At 38.5% G+C, this 17,311-nt stretch overlaps 1 protein-coding gene and 1 pseudogene across 5 annotated transcripts in view; both read right to left on the reverse strand.

Annotated features, from left to right (window-relative positions):
- Positions 1 to 536: 536 nt before the first annotated feature.
- RAP1A (RAP1A, member of RAS oncogene family) overlaps positions 537 to 17,311 on the reverse strand; it is a 57,835-nt gene continuing 41,060 nt past the window's right edge. For 3 of the 5 annotated variants that reach the window (XM_059674257.1, XM_059674258.1, XM_059674259.1), the window contains exons 2-8: positions 14,244 to 14,327; positions 12,259 to 12,327; positions 10,079 to 10,135; positions 8,248 to 8,388; positions 5,735 to 5,878; positions 4,376 to 4,491; positions 537 to 1,227 (exon numbers count right to left, since the gene is read on the reverse strand). In XM_059674257.1, the coding sequence (XP_059530240.1) occupies positions 4,405 to 4,491; positions 5,735 to 5,878; positions 8,248 to 8,388; positions 10,079 to 10,135; positions 12,259 to 12,327; positions 14,244 to 14,300 (555 nt within the window). In that variant the 5' untranslated portion in view covers positions 14,301 to 14,327 and the 3' untranslated portion in view covers positions 537 to 1,227; positions 4,376 to 4,404. The remainder of the gene's footprint in view (positions 1,228 to 4,375; positions 4,492 to 5,734; positions 5,879 to 8,247; positions 8,389 to 10,078; positions 10,136 to 12,258; positions 12,328 to 14,243; positions 14,328 to 17,311) is intronic. The other 2 variants (XM_059674260.1, XM_059674261.1) reach the window with 1 other exon arrangement.
- On the reverse strand, positions 10,147 to 11,760 carry LOC132221059 (large ribosomal subunit protein eL42-like; annotated as a pseudogene).

Consider the following 17,311-nt stretch of genomic DNA (forward strand, 5'->3'; position numbering starts at 1 on the left):
ACTACCACTGTTATGCTACTCTGCAGAGAGTCAAAGCAAAAGCATCACTCACACTCACTTCTCTTAGATTCCTCAACCTATCATAAAGCAAATGTGAACATTTTACATGACATTTCATTGTTGGACTCATACGCACAAATTAACAATGGCAAAAAGATTCCCTTAATGAAGTTACAAGCCATGGAAGATTTGCAAAAGTTAAACCCTGATACAGTATTAAACTTATATTTTTACATATAAAAATAATACACAGTGGGACATTTTATTCAATAAGATACATTCTTTAAGATCAAGAGAGAATATACAAAACTATTCTATGTAGCCCGCTGTATGTTACTGTATAGTAGGAATAAATATACCCAGAACAGACAGTGCGAGATCTGTTCTGAGAAATTACCAGTTACTTAGGGGGTCTCAAGCCAAGTGCTCTGCAGGTTCCAGGCAGAAAGGAGCTACTTGTTGCATTTAAAACGATGTGGTCATTATAAAATAAAGGCCTTAAATCTATAAACAATAACAAAGACACACAAACCAAATGAAAATGTACTAAAATTTAATCATTCATAAAAGCTGTAATTTAATCTGACAGTAAAACACAAGAAGCAATATTAGAGTTGGTTTAGTATATTATATATTTTAGCTTTGAAAGCCATAGAAATCAGTTATCCCAGTTTTTTTCCTATAAAAGACCCATTTTTCCAAAGCATTATGCACAAACAATTTTAATTAGAATATGACAGAATGATATTTCATAATTTTTAAATATAAAATGAAGTCAATGACTCAAAAAAGTTATCTGCTGTAATGAGTTTGAGGGGAAATTTCATCATCTATATCATTACAGATATAAAGTATAATGGTTCAACGTTTAGTGCCTGACGGAAGGAATCATGATAAAAAGGTCAATATGAAATCATTTGATTATAGTAGCAATATCTAACTTCTGAAATGCATCCATGCTCTTTTGTATAATCATATTAGAGTCAAGTATATTTATTTTCACATCTGTTATAACTGCTATTGCAAAGGAGAAATACTATTGTCTTATTTTCTGAGAGATATACACAGAGCAATTTTTTTTTTCTCTCCAGGGAACTTGTGCAAACCAATATAAGATCTAAATTCTTCACATAATATATAAAACAGGAGAAGCCGCTTCAGATTTATTTTTTGAAGTCTGGAATGCTGGCACTTTCCAATTAGGCAACAGTTCTTCATTCCTGTAATCTAGAATGTTGAATAGATACAGACATATGTTATACATACGGTTAATCTCGATATCAGAACATAATAGTAAACAAGCAGATATTTAATGATATAGAAAGAAACAATGGTTTTGGCTGATTGTTACTAGAGAACAAATTATACTAAGCAGCTCTAGTAACAGGGCTATTTTAAACTCCCTTTAAAAGTGTTTAAAAATATAGTGTTTTACAATATATCTGACAATCCTGTCTATAAAGAGGAAAACAGTATTTGTTTTATTTCTATCCTTTTATAATTTTATTCTGAAAGTTCCTTTGCAGTAAGGAAACAGCATCTGCTTGCAAACTCTTTCTATGGGAATTAAAAAAAAAATTTTTTTTATTGGTTTTTAGAGGGAGAGGAAGAGAGAGGGACAGAGAGAGAAACATCAATGTGAGAGTGAAACATGGATCAGCTGTCCCCTGCATGCCTCCTACTGGAGTCTGAACCCGCAACCTGGGCATGTGCCCTGATAGGAATCAAACCTGCAACCTTTGGTGCTCGGGATGATACACAACCAACCGAGCCATGCCGGCCAGGGCTCCATGGGAAAGTCTTTCCTCAACTATTTTAGGACTCTGCCCATTAGGGTTACCACTTATAATACACGTTAGGAAAAGACATCGAAAGAGCTGATCCCCGTATTCAAAGGCAGAAGACTGACAGTCTCATTGCTCAGCAGGAAAGAGTTAGGTTAAAAAAAGAATTTTCCAGCCGAACCGGTTTGGCTCAGTGGATAGAGCGTCAGCCTGCGGACTCAGGGGTCCCGGGTTTGGTTTCGGTTCCGGTCAAGGGCATGTGCCTTGGTTGTGGGCACATCCCCACTGGGGGGCGTGCGGGAGGCAGCTGATCGGTCTCTCTCATCGATGTTTCTGACTCTCTAATCCTCTCCCTTCTTCTCTGTAAAAAATCAATAAAATATATTTAAAAAAAAAAAAAAGAATTTTCCAAAAATGAATTTCTCTCCTAAATCTTTAACAGTGTTACACATTAGAAAGAGATTAACATATTCCAGTACAATTTTGCCTAAAGGCTAAGGCTAGATAAGTTACCCTCAAGAGTCACATACTCTTACGAAAAATGTTTACCCCATATCGCAGTACTTTTCAAATGGGATCAACAGGGCCCTCAAGTCGTAATCAGGACACAATGCTCTGCATGCAAAGTATTCCGACTGGTAAGTGGCCTATTCCCAAACACTCACGGAGAGCTCAGGTGACTTATTAACTATGTTGTGAGTTGAATTACATAGCAGAGCCTAAGAATTTATGCAGCCAGGATGAAAGTCTTATTTCTAGATCTAGGCCAAGATCTCTTTCCTCTAAGGTAAATCTCACAATACACTGTAGGATGTGTGAGGGTGAATTTTCACAAGAGGCCAGGAGATGGCACCTCTTCCTTTAAGTATAAGTTTAATGGACATTTCTGAGAGTTGGAAATTAAACTCGGATCAGCCAAGGTAAGGGCATAAACAAGGCAGTCAACTCTCAGAGAGTAAGTAATATACTTCAGATCAGGGACAGAGCCCTTGTTTCCCTACCTTGCACCCTTACCTAAACACACACAAGCACCAGCAATTTTAACAGTAATCACTTTCAGGGAGCTGATGGTTTATAGCTAATGAATCAAGATTTCACTAAGCCTAAAACAACCATTTGGCCAGAAGCTGTCTTTCCTGAATCCAGCTCCCAGAGGTGATGCCATGCCCCCTGCCCTTCTGCCCATTTTCCTCTACTTTCTTTGAAATTACTACCCAGTTGTTTCCCTTGAGAGAGAGACACATTCACTCATCTCTCTAAGGAGGCATGTTCCAGCTAATGTGGGGCTCTGCAAGAGGCGATCTACTGAACAGACCCAAGAGGAGTTAGCACAACCAATTCTCAAGTGGGAACTTGACTTTCCTCTAAGCAGACCAAGTTTACAAATTACCCTATAACTAAACTGTGTAAACATATTCTTTTATGGTATTGCTTATGCAGTTGATGAAGAAAAGCAGAAATTGTTAAATACAGAATTACAAAAAACAAACAGATGGCCCCACAGGGCCTGTTTTCTTACTTGATAGGCAGCTTTAAGGCTAGCGCTAATTGGCTCACTTAATGAAAACTTATGCAATATTTGAAGTCAATTACTACTTCGAAGCCTCCAGACAAAACATTGGAAAGAAGTCAACTGTACCTGAGATAAAGCTACTACCAAAACCACACTGACGTAGCACCACACACCCAGTCAAAACGACCAACAACACTAACGTTGGGGAAGGTGGAACTCATACTGCTGGTAGGTGTGCTAACTGGTTCAACTACTTTGACAAACTTTTTAGTGGTGTCTACGAAAGCTGCCCATAAACACAGTGTACAACCTGGCCAGGCCATTGCTGAATATACAGCAAACAGAAATACATGCACACGTGCACAGACTTGTACAAGAACATGTGCAGCAGGATTACCAGTGCTGGTCCCCAAAAGAACCCGATGCCCACCAACAGCAGAATATATAAACATGTCGCCGGGACAGTCTTGTAATAAAAATGAACTATTACTATATGCAATCAGGATGATTTTCAAAAAGACCCTCACATTTTTGAGTAAAAGAAGCCAGACATAAGTTAAGTCAGACCTTTTTGTTTATATTAATTTCAAAGAGAGGCAAAACTAACCCATGTTGTGAAGATTCAGGGCAGGGGTTCCATTTGGGGGAGGAGATTCTTACTCAGATATGAGTATGTTCACTTTGGAAAAATTCATCAAATGTGCGCTTCAGCATTTCTGCAAGCCCTTTTGTTTCAGGCGATGCACTGTTCCACTTCAATTTGGCATGAATTTGGGAGTGACCTTGGGGGCCATTCTATTCACTCAACCACTACTTTATGAAGATCCTTCTATACCAGGCACTGGGGACACCGTGGTGAGCAAAACAGACATGGTCCTTCTCTCACACAGCTTAGAATCTCATGGGGAGAGAGACATATTACCCACAAGATGAGCATAGCTACAGGTTAGGTATCACATTTACAAGTTACAGAAGCTGGAAATAGCCCAATAGGTGCCATTGGAAGTGGTGAAGGTTGGAGACAGCCCAAAACAAAGTCAAGGACAGGAGAGGCACGTGCTCTGCCTTCGGCACTCACCTGGCTCAGAGCTGCTGCTCACTGTGGGCCTAAAGCAGCAGACAGGATTTCTTTTTAGGCTTCTTCCTTTCCACTGGTGTTTTTCTATTGATCTGTCTGACCAGGTCATAAAATATCTAAATGAAAACAAGAAAAATGTACTTATTCAACCAACATTCGAGACCTTGTTCCACAAAACAATCTTGGTTCTGTTAAATATTATTCAGATAAAACATGAGTCAGATAAAAAGACTTATAGAACCAAAGGCCAGAGGGGCACAGCAAGAGAAAACACAAGGTTGTGATAACCTAGCCTGCTCCCCGCTCCCACCATGCTCTGAGCGAGCTGAATTCTAAGACTGATTACCTGGGATGCTACACATGGCGAGCACACCAGCAAGCGAAGCTTATGCGCTCCAGGAAAGGAAAAAAAGTGTAAAAAAATGATGTTGAAAAGAACAAAAGGGAACCTCAAGCTTTTGCTTGGTTGGTGGTGGCAGCTGGGGACTGCACCAATCTTTTAGGGATCCAGTCAACTTTGGCCCTTTACACCCAGGCAGGCAGCTTACTTGTGAAGCATTCCTGTCCACAGCTACGTTCTCAAGATAGTGGAGTGCTTAAGTCATGGACAAAAAAAGCCTTGTGCACCTGCTGTATCAGGCCAAAAAGAGAGTGAATTACAGTCCACACTCAGATTCCTCCCTTTGAGTCATGCACTAAAGGAAGGCAGAACTCAAAACACCAAATTCTGTGATATCCATGAGGTAGTATGTTTATTTATAAATTCATTATAGTAACTACTTTAATTTTTGTGGTTTCCTACTGACTTTATAACCTATTCATACATATCTGCATAAGCAATTGTACAATACACGGGTGATGTGACAATTTTCATACACTACTTTCTGGCCCACGTCTAGAGCAGGGGTGGGGGACATCCAGCCCAGGGGCCGTATAAGGCCCACAAAACCATTTGGTCTGGATCTGCCAAGGCATTAGGGGTGAGCTAATTAAATGTTTGACCAAATACAGCAGGCTAATTTTTAAGTTGATAATTGTGTATGGCCCACGAATGATGTTATAAGTATCTAAATGGCCCTTGGCAGAAAGAAGGCTCCCCACCCCTGATGAGGCTTAGCAGGACTTTAAACATATTCCTTCAGCTTAAACGTCCTCTTTGCATATAAGGTAAATATGAATGTCTTCATTACAGTCATCAAAGTGACTTTATGCAAACAAAGAATTACTTAGTGATTTCTATAAATCTGTAGAATCAAGATTGTTTAAAAGAATAATTTTTTTTTTTCTTAAATAGTTTTCGGCTGTTAACTTAAAGACTAAAAAGACAATTGTCTGTGCTGCCCAGCAGCTAGAGGTTACCTCATTAACGTTGATCTTTGACTTTGCAGAAGATTCTAAAAAGGCACAGTTACACCACTGTCTTGCTAAATTCTGACCCTGTTCTTTGCCAACTACTCGCTCATCTTCCAGGTCACATTTATTGCCAACCAAAATCATGGGAACCTGTAGGAGAAAATAACAGAAAATGAACACTAACATACTTGTTACTTATCCTTATAAGCAAGCAACTATCTGTCACCAATTGCAATGTGCAAATGAGGGCCATATGCTTCACCAAGTGCTTAAAAAAAGGTATGTGCATGCATGCTAGAGCAGCGGTTCTCAACCTGTGGGTCATGTCCCCTTTGGGGGTCGAACGACCCTTTCACAGGGGTCGCCTAAGACCATCGGAAAACACATATATAATTACATATTGTTTTTGTGATTAATCACTATGCTTTAATTATGTTCAATTTGTAACAATGAAAATACATCCTGCATATCAGATATTTACATGACGATTCATAACAGTAGCAAAATTACAGTTATGAAGTGGCAACGAAAATAATTTTATGGGTGGGGGTCACCACAACATGAGGAACTGTATTAAAGGGTCGCGGCATTAGGAAGGTGGAGAACCACTATGCTAGAGGGAGAAGGTGGATGGCAGGGGAAGAGACAGAAAAATTATAGAAGAGATCTTACTACATTGATCTGCTAATTATTTTAAAGATATAATCCCAAAATTCCCATGTGGGCTACAAGCGATAGCTGAATTCCAAGTGGAAAAATCTGAATATGGAAGAATGTACTCGGGGACCTAATTGTGGTTCAAGTGCTTCATCTCACAGTCCCAACAAATGCCAGAAGTAGTGGCAAGACCAATACAGGAGCAGTGACAAGTACTGCTTCTACACCTGACATCTAAATCTGAGACCAGTTCAGGTGGGTTGTTCAGGAGAAAATACAGCCAGAGCAGTGACGTCTTGATTTTTTCTCCATACCAGAAATGCTTGGCTATGTCCACCCACAGCCCCTACTTCCGATAAAACAGATTGGTAACAAACTGTACCACACCCTTAGTTCAAAGATGCCCACAGAGCAAAGCCATCTGGAGGTGATGGACACGATAGAAAAGAAAGAATTTAAGGGACATGGTGGATCTTGTACCTAAAATAGGCAATTATCACAAGTTAGATGAAACACTAAGCACCTATAACTAATTCCATTGTTTTTAGTTTGTTATATGGATAAAATGATGACCATTACCAGAGCTCAGTGGTTTGCATGTAACTGCCTAAAAAACAGAGCTCTCTTAGGTAAATTAGTCCTGGGAAGGAAGAGGACTATTCAGTAGGTTATGGTTGGAAATGAATCATATGGTATAATCCATCCCGCCTACAATACTGCCTAAGTGAAGGTCCCGAGCAGGTGCATATGTTCCCATTAATAATGAGAGAGAACACACAAAAGAGAAAAAGGTACAAATGAAATTTAATATCCTGATTGATACAACTGAAAGGGAAGCCTCCATAGTTCAAAACTGAAGTGGACATGTAAAATATACATTTCACCTTCGCAAAAAGGCACAGCCGAAACTGGTTTGGCTCAGTGGATAGAGCGTCGGGTGGAGGACTGAAAGGTCCCAGGTTCGATTCCGGTCAAGGGCATGTACCTGGGTTGCGGGCACATCCCCAGTGGGAGATGTGCAGGAGGCGGCTGATCGATGTTTCTCTCTCATCGATGTTTCTTACTCTCTATCTCCCTCCCTTCCTCTCTGTAAAAAATCAATAAAATATATTTTGAAATTTTTTTTAAAAAGGCACAAAAACAACGAATGCCAAATAAGACAAAAATTCTAAAACAAAAATAAAATTAAAAATATAAAAACCTGCCCTAGCTGGTTTGGCTCAGTAGTTAGAGAGCATCGGCCTGTGGACTGAAGGGTCCCGGGTTAAATTCCAGTCAAGGGCACATGCCCGGGTTGTGGGCTCGATCCCCAGTAGAGGGAGTGCAGGAGGCAGCTGATCAAAGATTCTCTCGCATCATTGATGTTTATATCTCTCTCTCCCCACTTCCTTCCTCTCTGCAATAAATAAAAATATATTTTAAAAAATAATAAAAACCTGGTTAACAAAAATCTTTTAACAAAAACACCTGTAAGTAAAAACTATACCAACAGAACTTTAGAAATAGGAACAAATCATTATGATTCTTAGCAATGTTCTTTGAACACTGTTTCTGACATAATGTCCACCTCTCAAAGCTCAACTGAGCCTCACTTCTACCCGCCTTCTTCCACTTCTGCTTCTGCACGTACTACCCACAGAGCAGGAGCACGTCATCATTCCTGTCCTCCCTTTTGAACTATCTCAATAGGCATATAATTTGTAGGTAAATTATAAAGGTAAACATTTTTTTTTTTTTTGGTGACAGGGGCTCTTTTAGGCATGTGGTAGATACCCCCCAAATACTCTACTGAGAGAGAACAGGCACTTTTTATTTGGCCGCAGAGAGATAGCAGTGTGTCTTACAGAGAGAAGAATACTTACATCTTCTGTGTCCTTAACCCGTAAAATCTGTTCCCTCAGGTCTTGTAAGTCATTAAATGTGGACTGAGCTGTAATAGAATATACTAGTGCAAACCCTTGGCCATTCTTCATATACAAATCCCTCATCGCTGTAAATTGCTCCTGTAATAAAAATACGCAATTATAAACATGATTTCTTGAACACACATTAGGACAACTTAAATCAGAATAATCACATGTGAGCTACTGCATTTTTTATTTACATGCTATCATAACAATAAACATAAGACATGATGCACGGTTTCTAGAAACTCCTGAGGTGAATGTTCCTGCTCTCTACTTACCTGACCGGAAATAACGACAATAAACTAGAATTAGAAGGAAAATCTTAACCATCTTAATTTACTTTTGTGTGATTTAGAAAAAACTATGTATCATTCATTACTTTTTTACTAATAGATCCTAATTAAATCATTTCAGTGCTAATAAAGATGATCTCAAGGCAGTGATGCTAGAAAACAGAAGCCCAAGTACTGAACCTGGAGGCTCTCAATCATGAAGAGCGTGTAGAAATAAGATGAATCTGAAAAGAAAACTTAGGAGTAACCAAGGACACAGGCAAAAACCAAGCCAGGGTTGTTTCCTGGAAGCCAAATGAATATACAGTGAATCACTCATCTAAGGTTGTTGAAAAGTCAGGGGAGTTGAAGATATATGCAGGAGATTGTTTAGGAATGAGAGACCATGGGCCTGAAGCTATGTGAAGAGGGGGTTGAGGGTATGAGGAATAATCAAAGATGTTATGATAAATGGAACCAGGTTCCAATGAAGTTAAAGGGTATGAAAGAAAGGAGATGGAAAAACGGAAGTGGTAAGTGGAGAGCGTCATGCTTGAAAAGGAGACTGGGTGGTATTACAGTTATGGGCAATCACATAGTCTAAGGTAAGACCATGGGTGTGAACGGCTGAAGCAGGATGGAGGTCAAGGCTACTGGATTATCTACAACATCTATAGAGATTCTATCTGGACACTAAAATCACCAAGAGTTCTAACTGAAGCAGTATTAGAATGAGCAAAAATCTTCAAGGAGTAAGAAGTGATCGGAAACAAGATATACTAATGTTATTGTACTCATTTAAAGATAAGAAAAATGAGGCTCCAAATAATCCTAAACAGTTTTGTCAGAAAACAAGTATCTGGCCCTAACCAGTTTGGCTCAGGGGATAGAGCGTCGGCCTGCAGACTGAAGGGTCCCAGGTTCTATTCCGGTCAAGGGCATGTACCTTGGTTGCGGGCACATCCCCAGTGAGGAGTGTGCAGGAGGCAGATGGTCAATGTTTCTCTCTCATCGTTGTTTCTAACTCGCTATCCCTCTCCCTTCCTCTCTTTGAAAAATCAATAAAATATATTGGAAAAAAAGAAAACAAGTATCTGTCAACAACCCTTGAGATGTTAAAATACTAATAAAAGCAAAATAATCTTTATAAAAATGAATGACTATGGTGCCAAGAGACCATACTTATTTAAACCCAGTGAACTACCTATCTTAACTAAAATTCTGGGTTTGAAATACTCTTTTTTGGGGGCATTAACAGATCATCCTTACCTGAACAGAGGGAAAAGAAACCCAACACAGAGATTCCATAGGTGAACTCAACATATAATTTAATAGTGAGATATGAGCTTTAAGTCCACCATCGATGGTTTCATGCACATAAAAACACTTAAGAAGCCCTACATTTAGAGAACTTGTTCTAAATCATAATAATTACTTTTACTCAGAGGAGTTATTCAGGTGATAAAACCTGTTCACAAATTGAAATCTATCATAAAAGGAGAAAGCATGCTTACCGTTCCTGCTGTGTCCAGGATTTCGAGCATACACTGTTGGCAATCTACTTCAACTTGCTGTTGGGGCCGGGAAGAAAAAGTGAAAAAGTAACATCAAAACCTCAGTCTGTTTTCCTCCCTCCTCTTCACTCCAGTGCATATGAACAAGGGCAAAGTGCTTCCCCAGAGTGTGCCGGATCGGTGAGACTTAACTTAGTATTACAATTAGGAACAGGAGGTCTCAGGCATTTTCTATTAATATTACAGAAGCCAGGACTATCAATGTTGGGCTTAGATATTTTCTGATCACTGTGAACTCTGAGTAATGACTTTTGTTATTATTAGAAAGCTAGTGGTCAAATTCTATGACTTAAGAAAAACTGTAGGAAAACAGGTACAGTTCTAACAGAAAAAATGCATAAAATGATCATTCATATTATTTTTAAAGAAAACAAAGCACAAAGTATTAAATTTACTCCAAATGCAAACAAGGTTTGGGGGCAAAGAAATTTTGCCAACTTACCATGTTAACAGTTTTACTGAAATATATTATATCCCAAATTTAATACACTGGAAAACTTTAGTTTTAGAGATACAGGGAACACAGAGCTGCTAGTGAACTCATATAGTCCTCAGGACTTGAGGAAAAAGATACTTCTTTGGAAAAGCTGTGTGCATAAGGTGAAATTTTATAACTGAACTCTACTTTCCCAGTGTTTTATTTATTTTTTTGAAGTGAACATATCAAGATTTTATTGTCACATAATAAAACAAAATATGAAGCTTAGAACTGGACCCTTTCTCTTCTTATCTCCTCCCAGTTCAAAATGCTTGCATCTCTTAACAGCCAGCATTCTCTTAGATCGGCAGTTGGGCTCAACACATTCAAGCCTCAGCACGATCTTCTTTGTAGCTTTAGCCTTTTTTTGAGTAAAAATCGGCTTAGTCTGCCCACCATAGCCACTCTGCTTCCTGTCAGGATGCCGCTTTCCCTGCGCACACAGAGAATCCTTGCCCTTCTTGTACGTGTTACTCTGTGGGGCTGATGTTTGCCACACTTCTTACAGAAATTCCCGTGGGTTTTAGGAACGTTCACCGTGTTTGCAAGAGCACTATCGGCAGGGAAAGCCCAGTGTTTTATAAAAGAAGAGAAGGTTGGCTTAAAGAAAGTATCAGCCCTCAGCTGTGGACACTTTTTAATAAAGAAGGGTCTGAGAAACGTGGTCAATCCCCTGCCTTCCAGGTACAGGTCTCCATGTGGAGTTACAGCTTTAACCAGCAACTGATTTGGGGGAAATCTCAGTAATGCAACACCGTCTCTAAAATTAGCCTAAGGCCTACTTTAAACTCTGCTACTTTGTCAGATCAGGGGCTGAGGAGCACCACTGGTGGCCACAAAGTCATTGTCCCACCACCTGTGGGACAAATGTGGTAGCCTGCCCAATCTGTAAATGGGCCATTCAATGAATAATGAATTAGGCCTGGAGCTTCTCAAAGTATCTAGAGCACAATTTTGTATCCAATGTGCAGATAATGAAATTGCTCCGTCAGTACAGTTCAATGAACTTAATTTCCTATTGTTGAATGGTAGGTTTAATCTTTTCTTTCTTTCTCTCTTCTTCTTCTTCTTCTTCTTTTTTTTTGGTATATTGTTTGCTATAGTCTTTTTTATAACACTGTCTTCTGCCCACCACCCACCCCATCCCACCCTATAAGGATTGGGAAATAAAATCATAAAAATCATCCATAATTCTAGCTAATCTTGTAATTAAGTAAAATAGTGGATTTTGTCAAGATCAACTTTTCCTTTTTAAAAAGCTTTTATTTTTTAGATTCACAAGAAAACTTGGCAAAAATACAGAGTTCCAATGTACCCTTCCCTGTTTCTAGCTGGCCTCCCCTACTACCAGCATCCCACACTCAAGTTGATTCTGTTAGAACTAATGAACCTACTATATCAACACATCATTACCATGCAAAACCCACAGTTTACATTAGAGTTCACTCTTGGTGTTATACATTCTACGATTTGGGATAAATGTATAATGACATGTATCTACCATTATGGTATCATACAGAATCCAACAACCAATTTTTTATAGTTTAAAGATGAAATTTCTTTAAAGTTATTATATAACTAAACAAACTTTCAGTCACTGGAAAACTTCAAGCATTAAAGTTACTTAATTTTCATATTTTACCTTTCTGTAGGAATCTTCTATCGTGGGGTCATATTTTTCAACAAAAATTCCCTGAACAAACTGAACTGTCTAAAAAAAAAAAAAAAAGGCAGAGAGAAATTAAAGAATTAAAAAAAAAATCAACTCCTCTAAATGTTATTAACCTCACAATGTGGTAAAGATTAAATGAAATTATGTGAAAAGCCTGGGTAAACATCTTTCAATATAAGGACATGCCAATACATAAGAGTAACTTACTATGAAAGGCGATGATCATGTTCAAAACTGTCAGCAGTGTTGTTGCTGACACCGCACGGCTAATTATTACGTATATTATGTTTTAAAATGCAACAAAGATACAAATAACGACACAGATTCTAATTTATTAAAAAATGAAAATTATCAGCAAACTCCCATTACTCCTCTGTATTTCTATATATAACTTTTATCTCATGCTCTGAAAGGAGACAGACGTAAGGTTCTAAATTTTAAAGTCTTGAACCAGCCTTTCTAATTTTGGGGAAAAGATAAAAGGGAATTAAAATGTACTGGATTTATTAAATTTATAATCACACTCAAATTTCACATTCACACCAGCTGAGATTCAAATGTACACCATCCTGATTCTGAAGCCTTATGCTTTTCACTGGAAAATGCTGCCTACAAATCTTTTTCAGATTATCTACTTTTATCTCTAGGATTTCTGTAAAGCACAGACTAGAAACTAGGTATTTTATCATTTGACAAATGGAAAGAAGTATAGAAGATGACTGTGAAATATTTCCTGGACAGCTTTAAACAGGATCTGGCCTATTAATCCTAGAGAAAAGGGTAAAGATGTGGGCTGAGAGTCTGACACCAAGTTACCCAGAGGAGTATTTTGAACATGATTTTAGCTTGAGCTAAATAGATTAACTTGAATATAGTAAACTTCAAGCATCTTTCTCTTACTAATCTCCTCTTCTTCAAAGGAAACTCAGGATATAATCACACCAAGAACTTTAAACTTCCTAATATGCTTTATGCTAGAGCAGAGGTCCCCAAAATATGGTTCAGGGCAGAGGGTTAGAAAAACACTGTTTTCCTGCCCCTGCCCTTGCCCCTGCCAGGTGGCTTGGCTGGTTGAAGCACCATCCTGTACACCAAAAAGGTTGTGGGTCTGATCCCCAGTCAGGGTGCGCACAGGAGGCAACCCGATCAATGTTTCTCTCACATCAATGTCTCTTTCTCTCTCCTCCCCCAGCCCCCTCTCCTCTCCTCCAAAATCAATGAGCATATCCTCAGGTGAGGATCAAAAATGTCCTAATCTGGCCCTAGCCTGCTTCTCACCTCATTTCCCTCTACTTTCCCCCCTTGCTCATTCCTACCCCAGCAATTTCGACTTTTCTCTTAGTTGTTTAAATGCTACTTTAGGTTCACTTGTCACCAATTTGTACTTTTCGTTCAAAGTCATCTCTCCTGCAATTATAATCAAGTGGTTCTTTGTTTAACTGTGTATTTATCACATCTCTTCCAGGATGATGTAAGCTCTGCGCAGGACTGGGATGACTTGTGTTTACTGTCACAACCCCAGTGCCTGACATTGCAGAAGCTCAATAAACAGTTACCAAATAAATGCAGCATGCATACAAAACATGGCCTTCGCTCCACTTAAGTCTGGGCTAGGGGAGGGCTTACTCCACTGGTATCTACAGTATCAGTGTGGTCTCTCCCACTGAAATGTAAATGCCTTAAAAATGAAAACAATCTTATTTCTCTTTGAATCATGAACACTATAGTAGGTAACCAACCAATAAGTACTTGGTAAATGAAAGAATGAACGAGCCACCATTATAAAACTACACATCCATGGTTATTGAAAGAATCCCTGTCCCCTCTGGGTCAGATATAAGCATATAAAAAACACTGGCACCTTTTCTCTTTAGTGACTTGAGGTTTCAAAGCAAAAACACAGCAATATTCTTCTTGTATTATACTAGTTGGTTATAGTTAGGTGGCTAACTTACCAGAGCAGACTTCCCCACGCCTCCTGAACCAAGGACCACTAGCTTGTACTCACGCATGGTGTGGTCTGTTTAAATACTGACAATCTGGGAAAAAAAAAATTGAAGGTAACTACATATGCTAAGATTAGCCTAAGAATGTACAACTGCTACATGAAATAATGAGATTTTATTTTTGTTTGCTTTCCCCCTTAAGACTATCAAAGCGAAGACAGAGGTTGCACAGTAAAACCATGCAGATTTTAACATCACTTTATAGGACTACTGGCAAGCATTTTGCTTCATTAAAGATCATTTTTGACCAGCATCAATCATTAGCCTGTTTGTTACTTCTAAGAGTGTTTGATCAGAAAATAAGATTAAAACTAGCAGTTATAAGTACAGTCATAAACTCAATTATTTATGAAGCTCTCATTTAAAACAGCTTATGTACTTTTTTGAAGTTTACTCATGAAGCTTTAATATAATGTACATACATGCTATGTAATTTGCTTAAAATAGCATATAGTAATTCTATACTATTTTGTTCACATTATTACATATAGCTGAACTACGTAAAATGTTAACTCAAAAATTATTAGGATACAAATGGGAGATTAGAGATAATATCGTTAAAATTTTATATAGGTGGGTAATAGTAATATATTCCATAAGGCCCAAATTGCTAAAGAGAAAAAAAGAAATATACCCTGGTTATCTTAAAAAGTAAAAAAGGCAGGAAAGTATTTCCAATGGCCATGATGGAATATGGAAGAATGAACTTGCCATCCTAAAATAACAGCAAAATACCAGACAAAATACATAAAAACAAGTGCTTTCAGACACTGGTCGATAAGCAGTATAGGACTGTGATCTCCGAGAGGTGGGAGGAAATGAAGTGAGATCTACAACGGCCCTGGCTTTCTGCTTGAAGGCACTTTTCAGACTGTGGTGCAGGGAGGAAGAACTCAAGCAGAGACCAGAAGCATATGAGGGAAGAGATTATGCACAGAGAATTCCAGAAATCTGCACAGGGGTCCACTTGAGTCTATGGCCAAACACTAAGCAGGGCATTCAGGATGAAACTCCATGAGGCAAGGCAAAGAATAAACAGGGATCTACAAGCTGACCGATTCCCAGAGTGCTGGGAAATAAGGGAGTTCTGACCAGAAAAGTCCTCCTTGTTGAAATACAGAAAATTAATTCAATCCGAAGATTCATACTTGAGAAGCAGAATCACTAGAGAAGAATTCTAGATGCTTCCTAACAAAGCTCAAAAACAAGTCTCCAAAGAACAGAGCCAATCCATAGGTAACTCAACTGCCTATCATAATAAAACCCCAAATTCTTTAAAACATGAAAAAAAATTCCATTGTACAACGTAAAATTTACAGTGTCCATAGCATCCAATAAAACATTAGTAGATATATGAAGAAGAAAAAAAAAGTAACCTGAAAATGAGGGTGAAATGAGTCCACAGTAACAGCCACAGAAATGAGATTATGTAATGAGGTCACTAAAACTATTATAAGCATATAAGTATGCTCAAAGATTTAAAGGAAAATATGAGGAAATGATAGAAATAAAAAAGAACGCAAGTAAATTTCTAGTGTTCAAAAATAATATCTGCAATGGAAATATCACTGAATGGGATTAATAGCATATTAAATACTGCAGATGAAAATTTCAGAGACCTAAGATGCAGAAAGCAAAACGGTGATGATGAAGAGGGTAAAGAGAGACGTAGAAGGGGGAAAGGGAGAGGGAGAAAGGAGAGAAGAAAGGTAAAAGGAAGAAGAGAACCACAGGACAATATCAAACTATCAAAAGTATTTTCCAAAATGATAAGAAATATAGATCAACAGATTTAAGAAACTCAGTAAACTCCTCAGTATAAATACAAAGAAAAGTACAAGGCACAATAATTAAATTCCTGAAAAGTTGTCAAAAAAGAGGAAGTGTTATAAAAAGCGAGAGAAAAAAGTTTAGATGGATGCTAAATACAATGAATATATTCTTCAAAAATGAAAGTAAAAGAATGTTTTCAGATTAAAAAAAAAAAAAAGCTGGGGGTTCACCAGAACACGTTTGTAACAAGCAAAGGAAGTTCTTCAGGTGGGAAGAAAATGCTGAGACAGAAACTTAGATCTACATAAAGGAATGAACTGTGTTGATCAATGTAACAACATGAATGAACTCAAAAACACGCTCAGCAAAATAAACCAGACACAAAAGAGTGAATACTGTATAATTCCGCTTATATAAAATTCTACAAAAGCTGAACTTATAGTGCCAGAAAGCTGCTTGGGACCAGTGGTGGTAGGGTAGGGGTGATGATAACCAAGGAGTATAAGGGAACTTTTGGGGGTGATGAAAATGATCTGTACCTTGACTGTGGTGGTGGTGACATGGGTGCATGCATCTATCAAAACTTACTGAACTGGCCGAAACCGGTTTGGCTCAGTGGATAGAGCGTCGGCCTGCGGACTGAAAGGTCCCAGGTTCGATTCCGGTCAAGGGCATGTACCTGGGTTGCGGGCATATCCCCCGTAGGAGATGTGCAGGAGGCAGCTGATCGATGTTTCTCTCTCATCGATGTTTCTAACTCTCTATCTCTCTCCCTTCCTCTAACTCTCTATCTCTCTCCCTTCCTCTCTGTGAAAAATCAATAAAATATATTTAAAAAAAAAAAAAAACTTACTGAACTGTACATTTAAAATAGGTGCATTTATTACATGTAAATTAGAGCTCAATAGAATTTAAGAAAATTCAATGGGGGGAAAAAGGGAAATTTCTCAGAGAGCCAATTATATACATAGTGTTATGAACTGAATGTGTTTCCTGCAAATTTTTTTTCTTTTTAATCCTCATCGAAGGATATTTTTTCCATCGATTTTTAGAGAGAGTAGAAGAGAAAGGAAAAGACAGAGAGAAATATTGATGAGAGAAACACATCAATTGGCTGCCTCCTGTGTGTGCTCCACCAGGGCCCAGGGAGGAGCCTGCAACCAAGGTACATGCCCTTGACCAGAATTGAACCCGGGACCATCTGGTCTGCAGGCCTACACTCTATCCACTGAGCCAACCCAAGT

The sequence above is a fragment of the Myotis daubentonii genome, chromosome 18 (assembly GCF_963259705.1).
Source record: "Myotis daubentonii chromosome 18, mMyoDau2.1, whole genome shotgun sequence".
In the NCBI taxonomy this organism is placed as follows: domain Eukaryota; kingdom Metazoa; phylum Chordata; class Mammalia; order Chiroptera; family Vespertilionidae; genus Myotis; species Myotis daubentonii.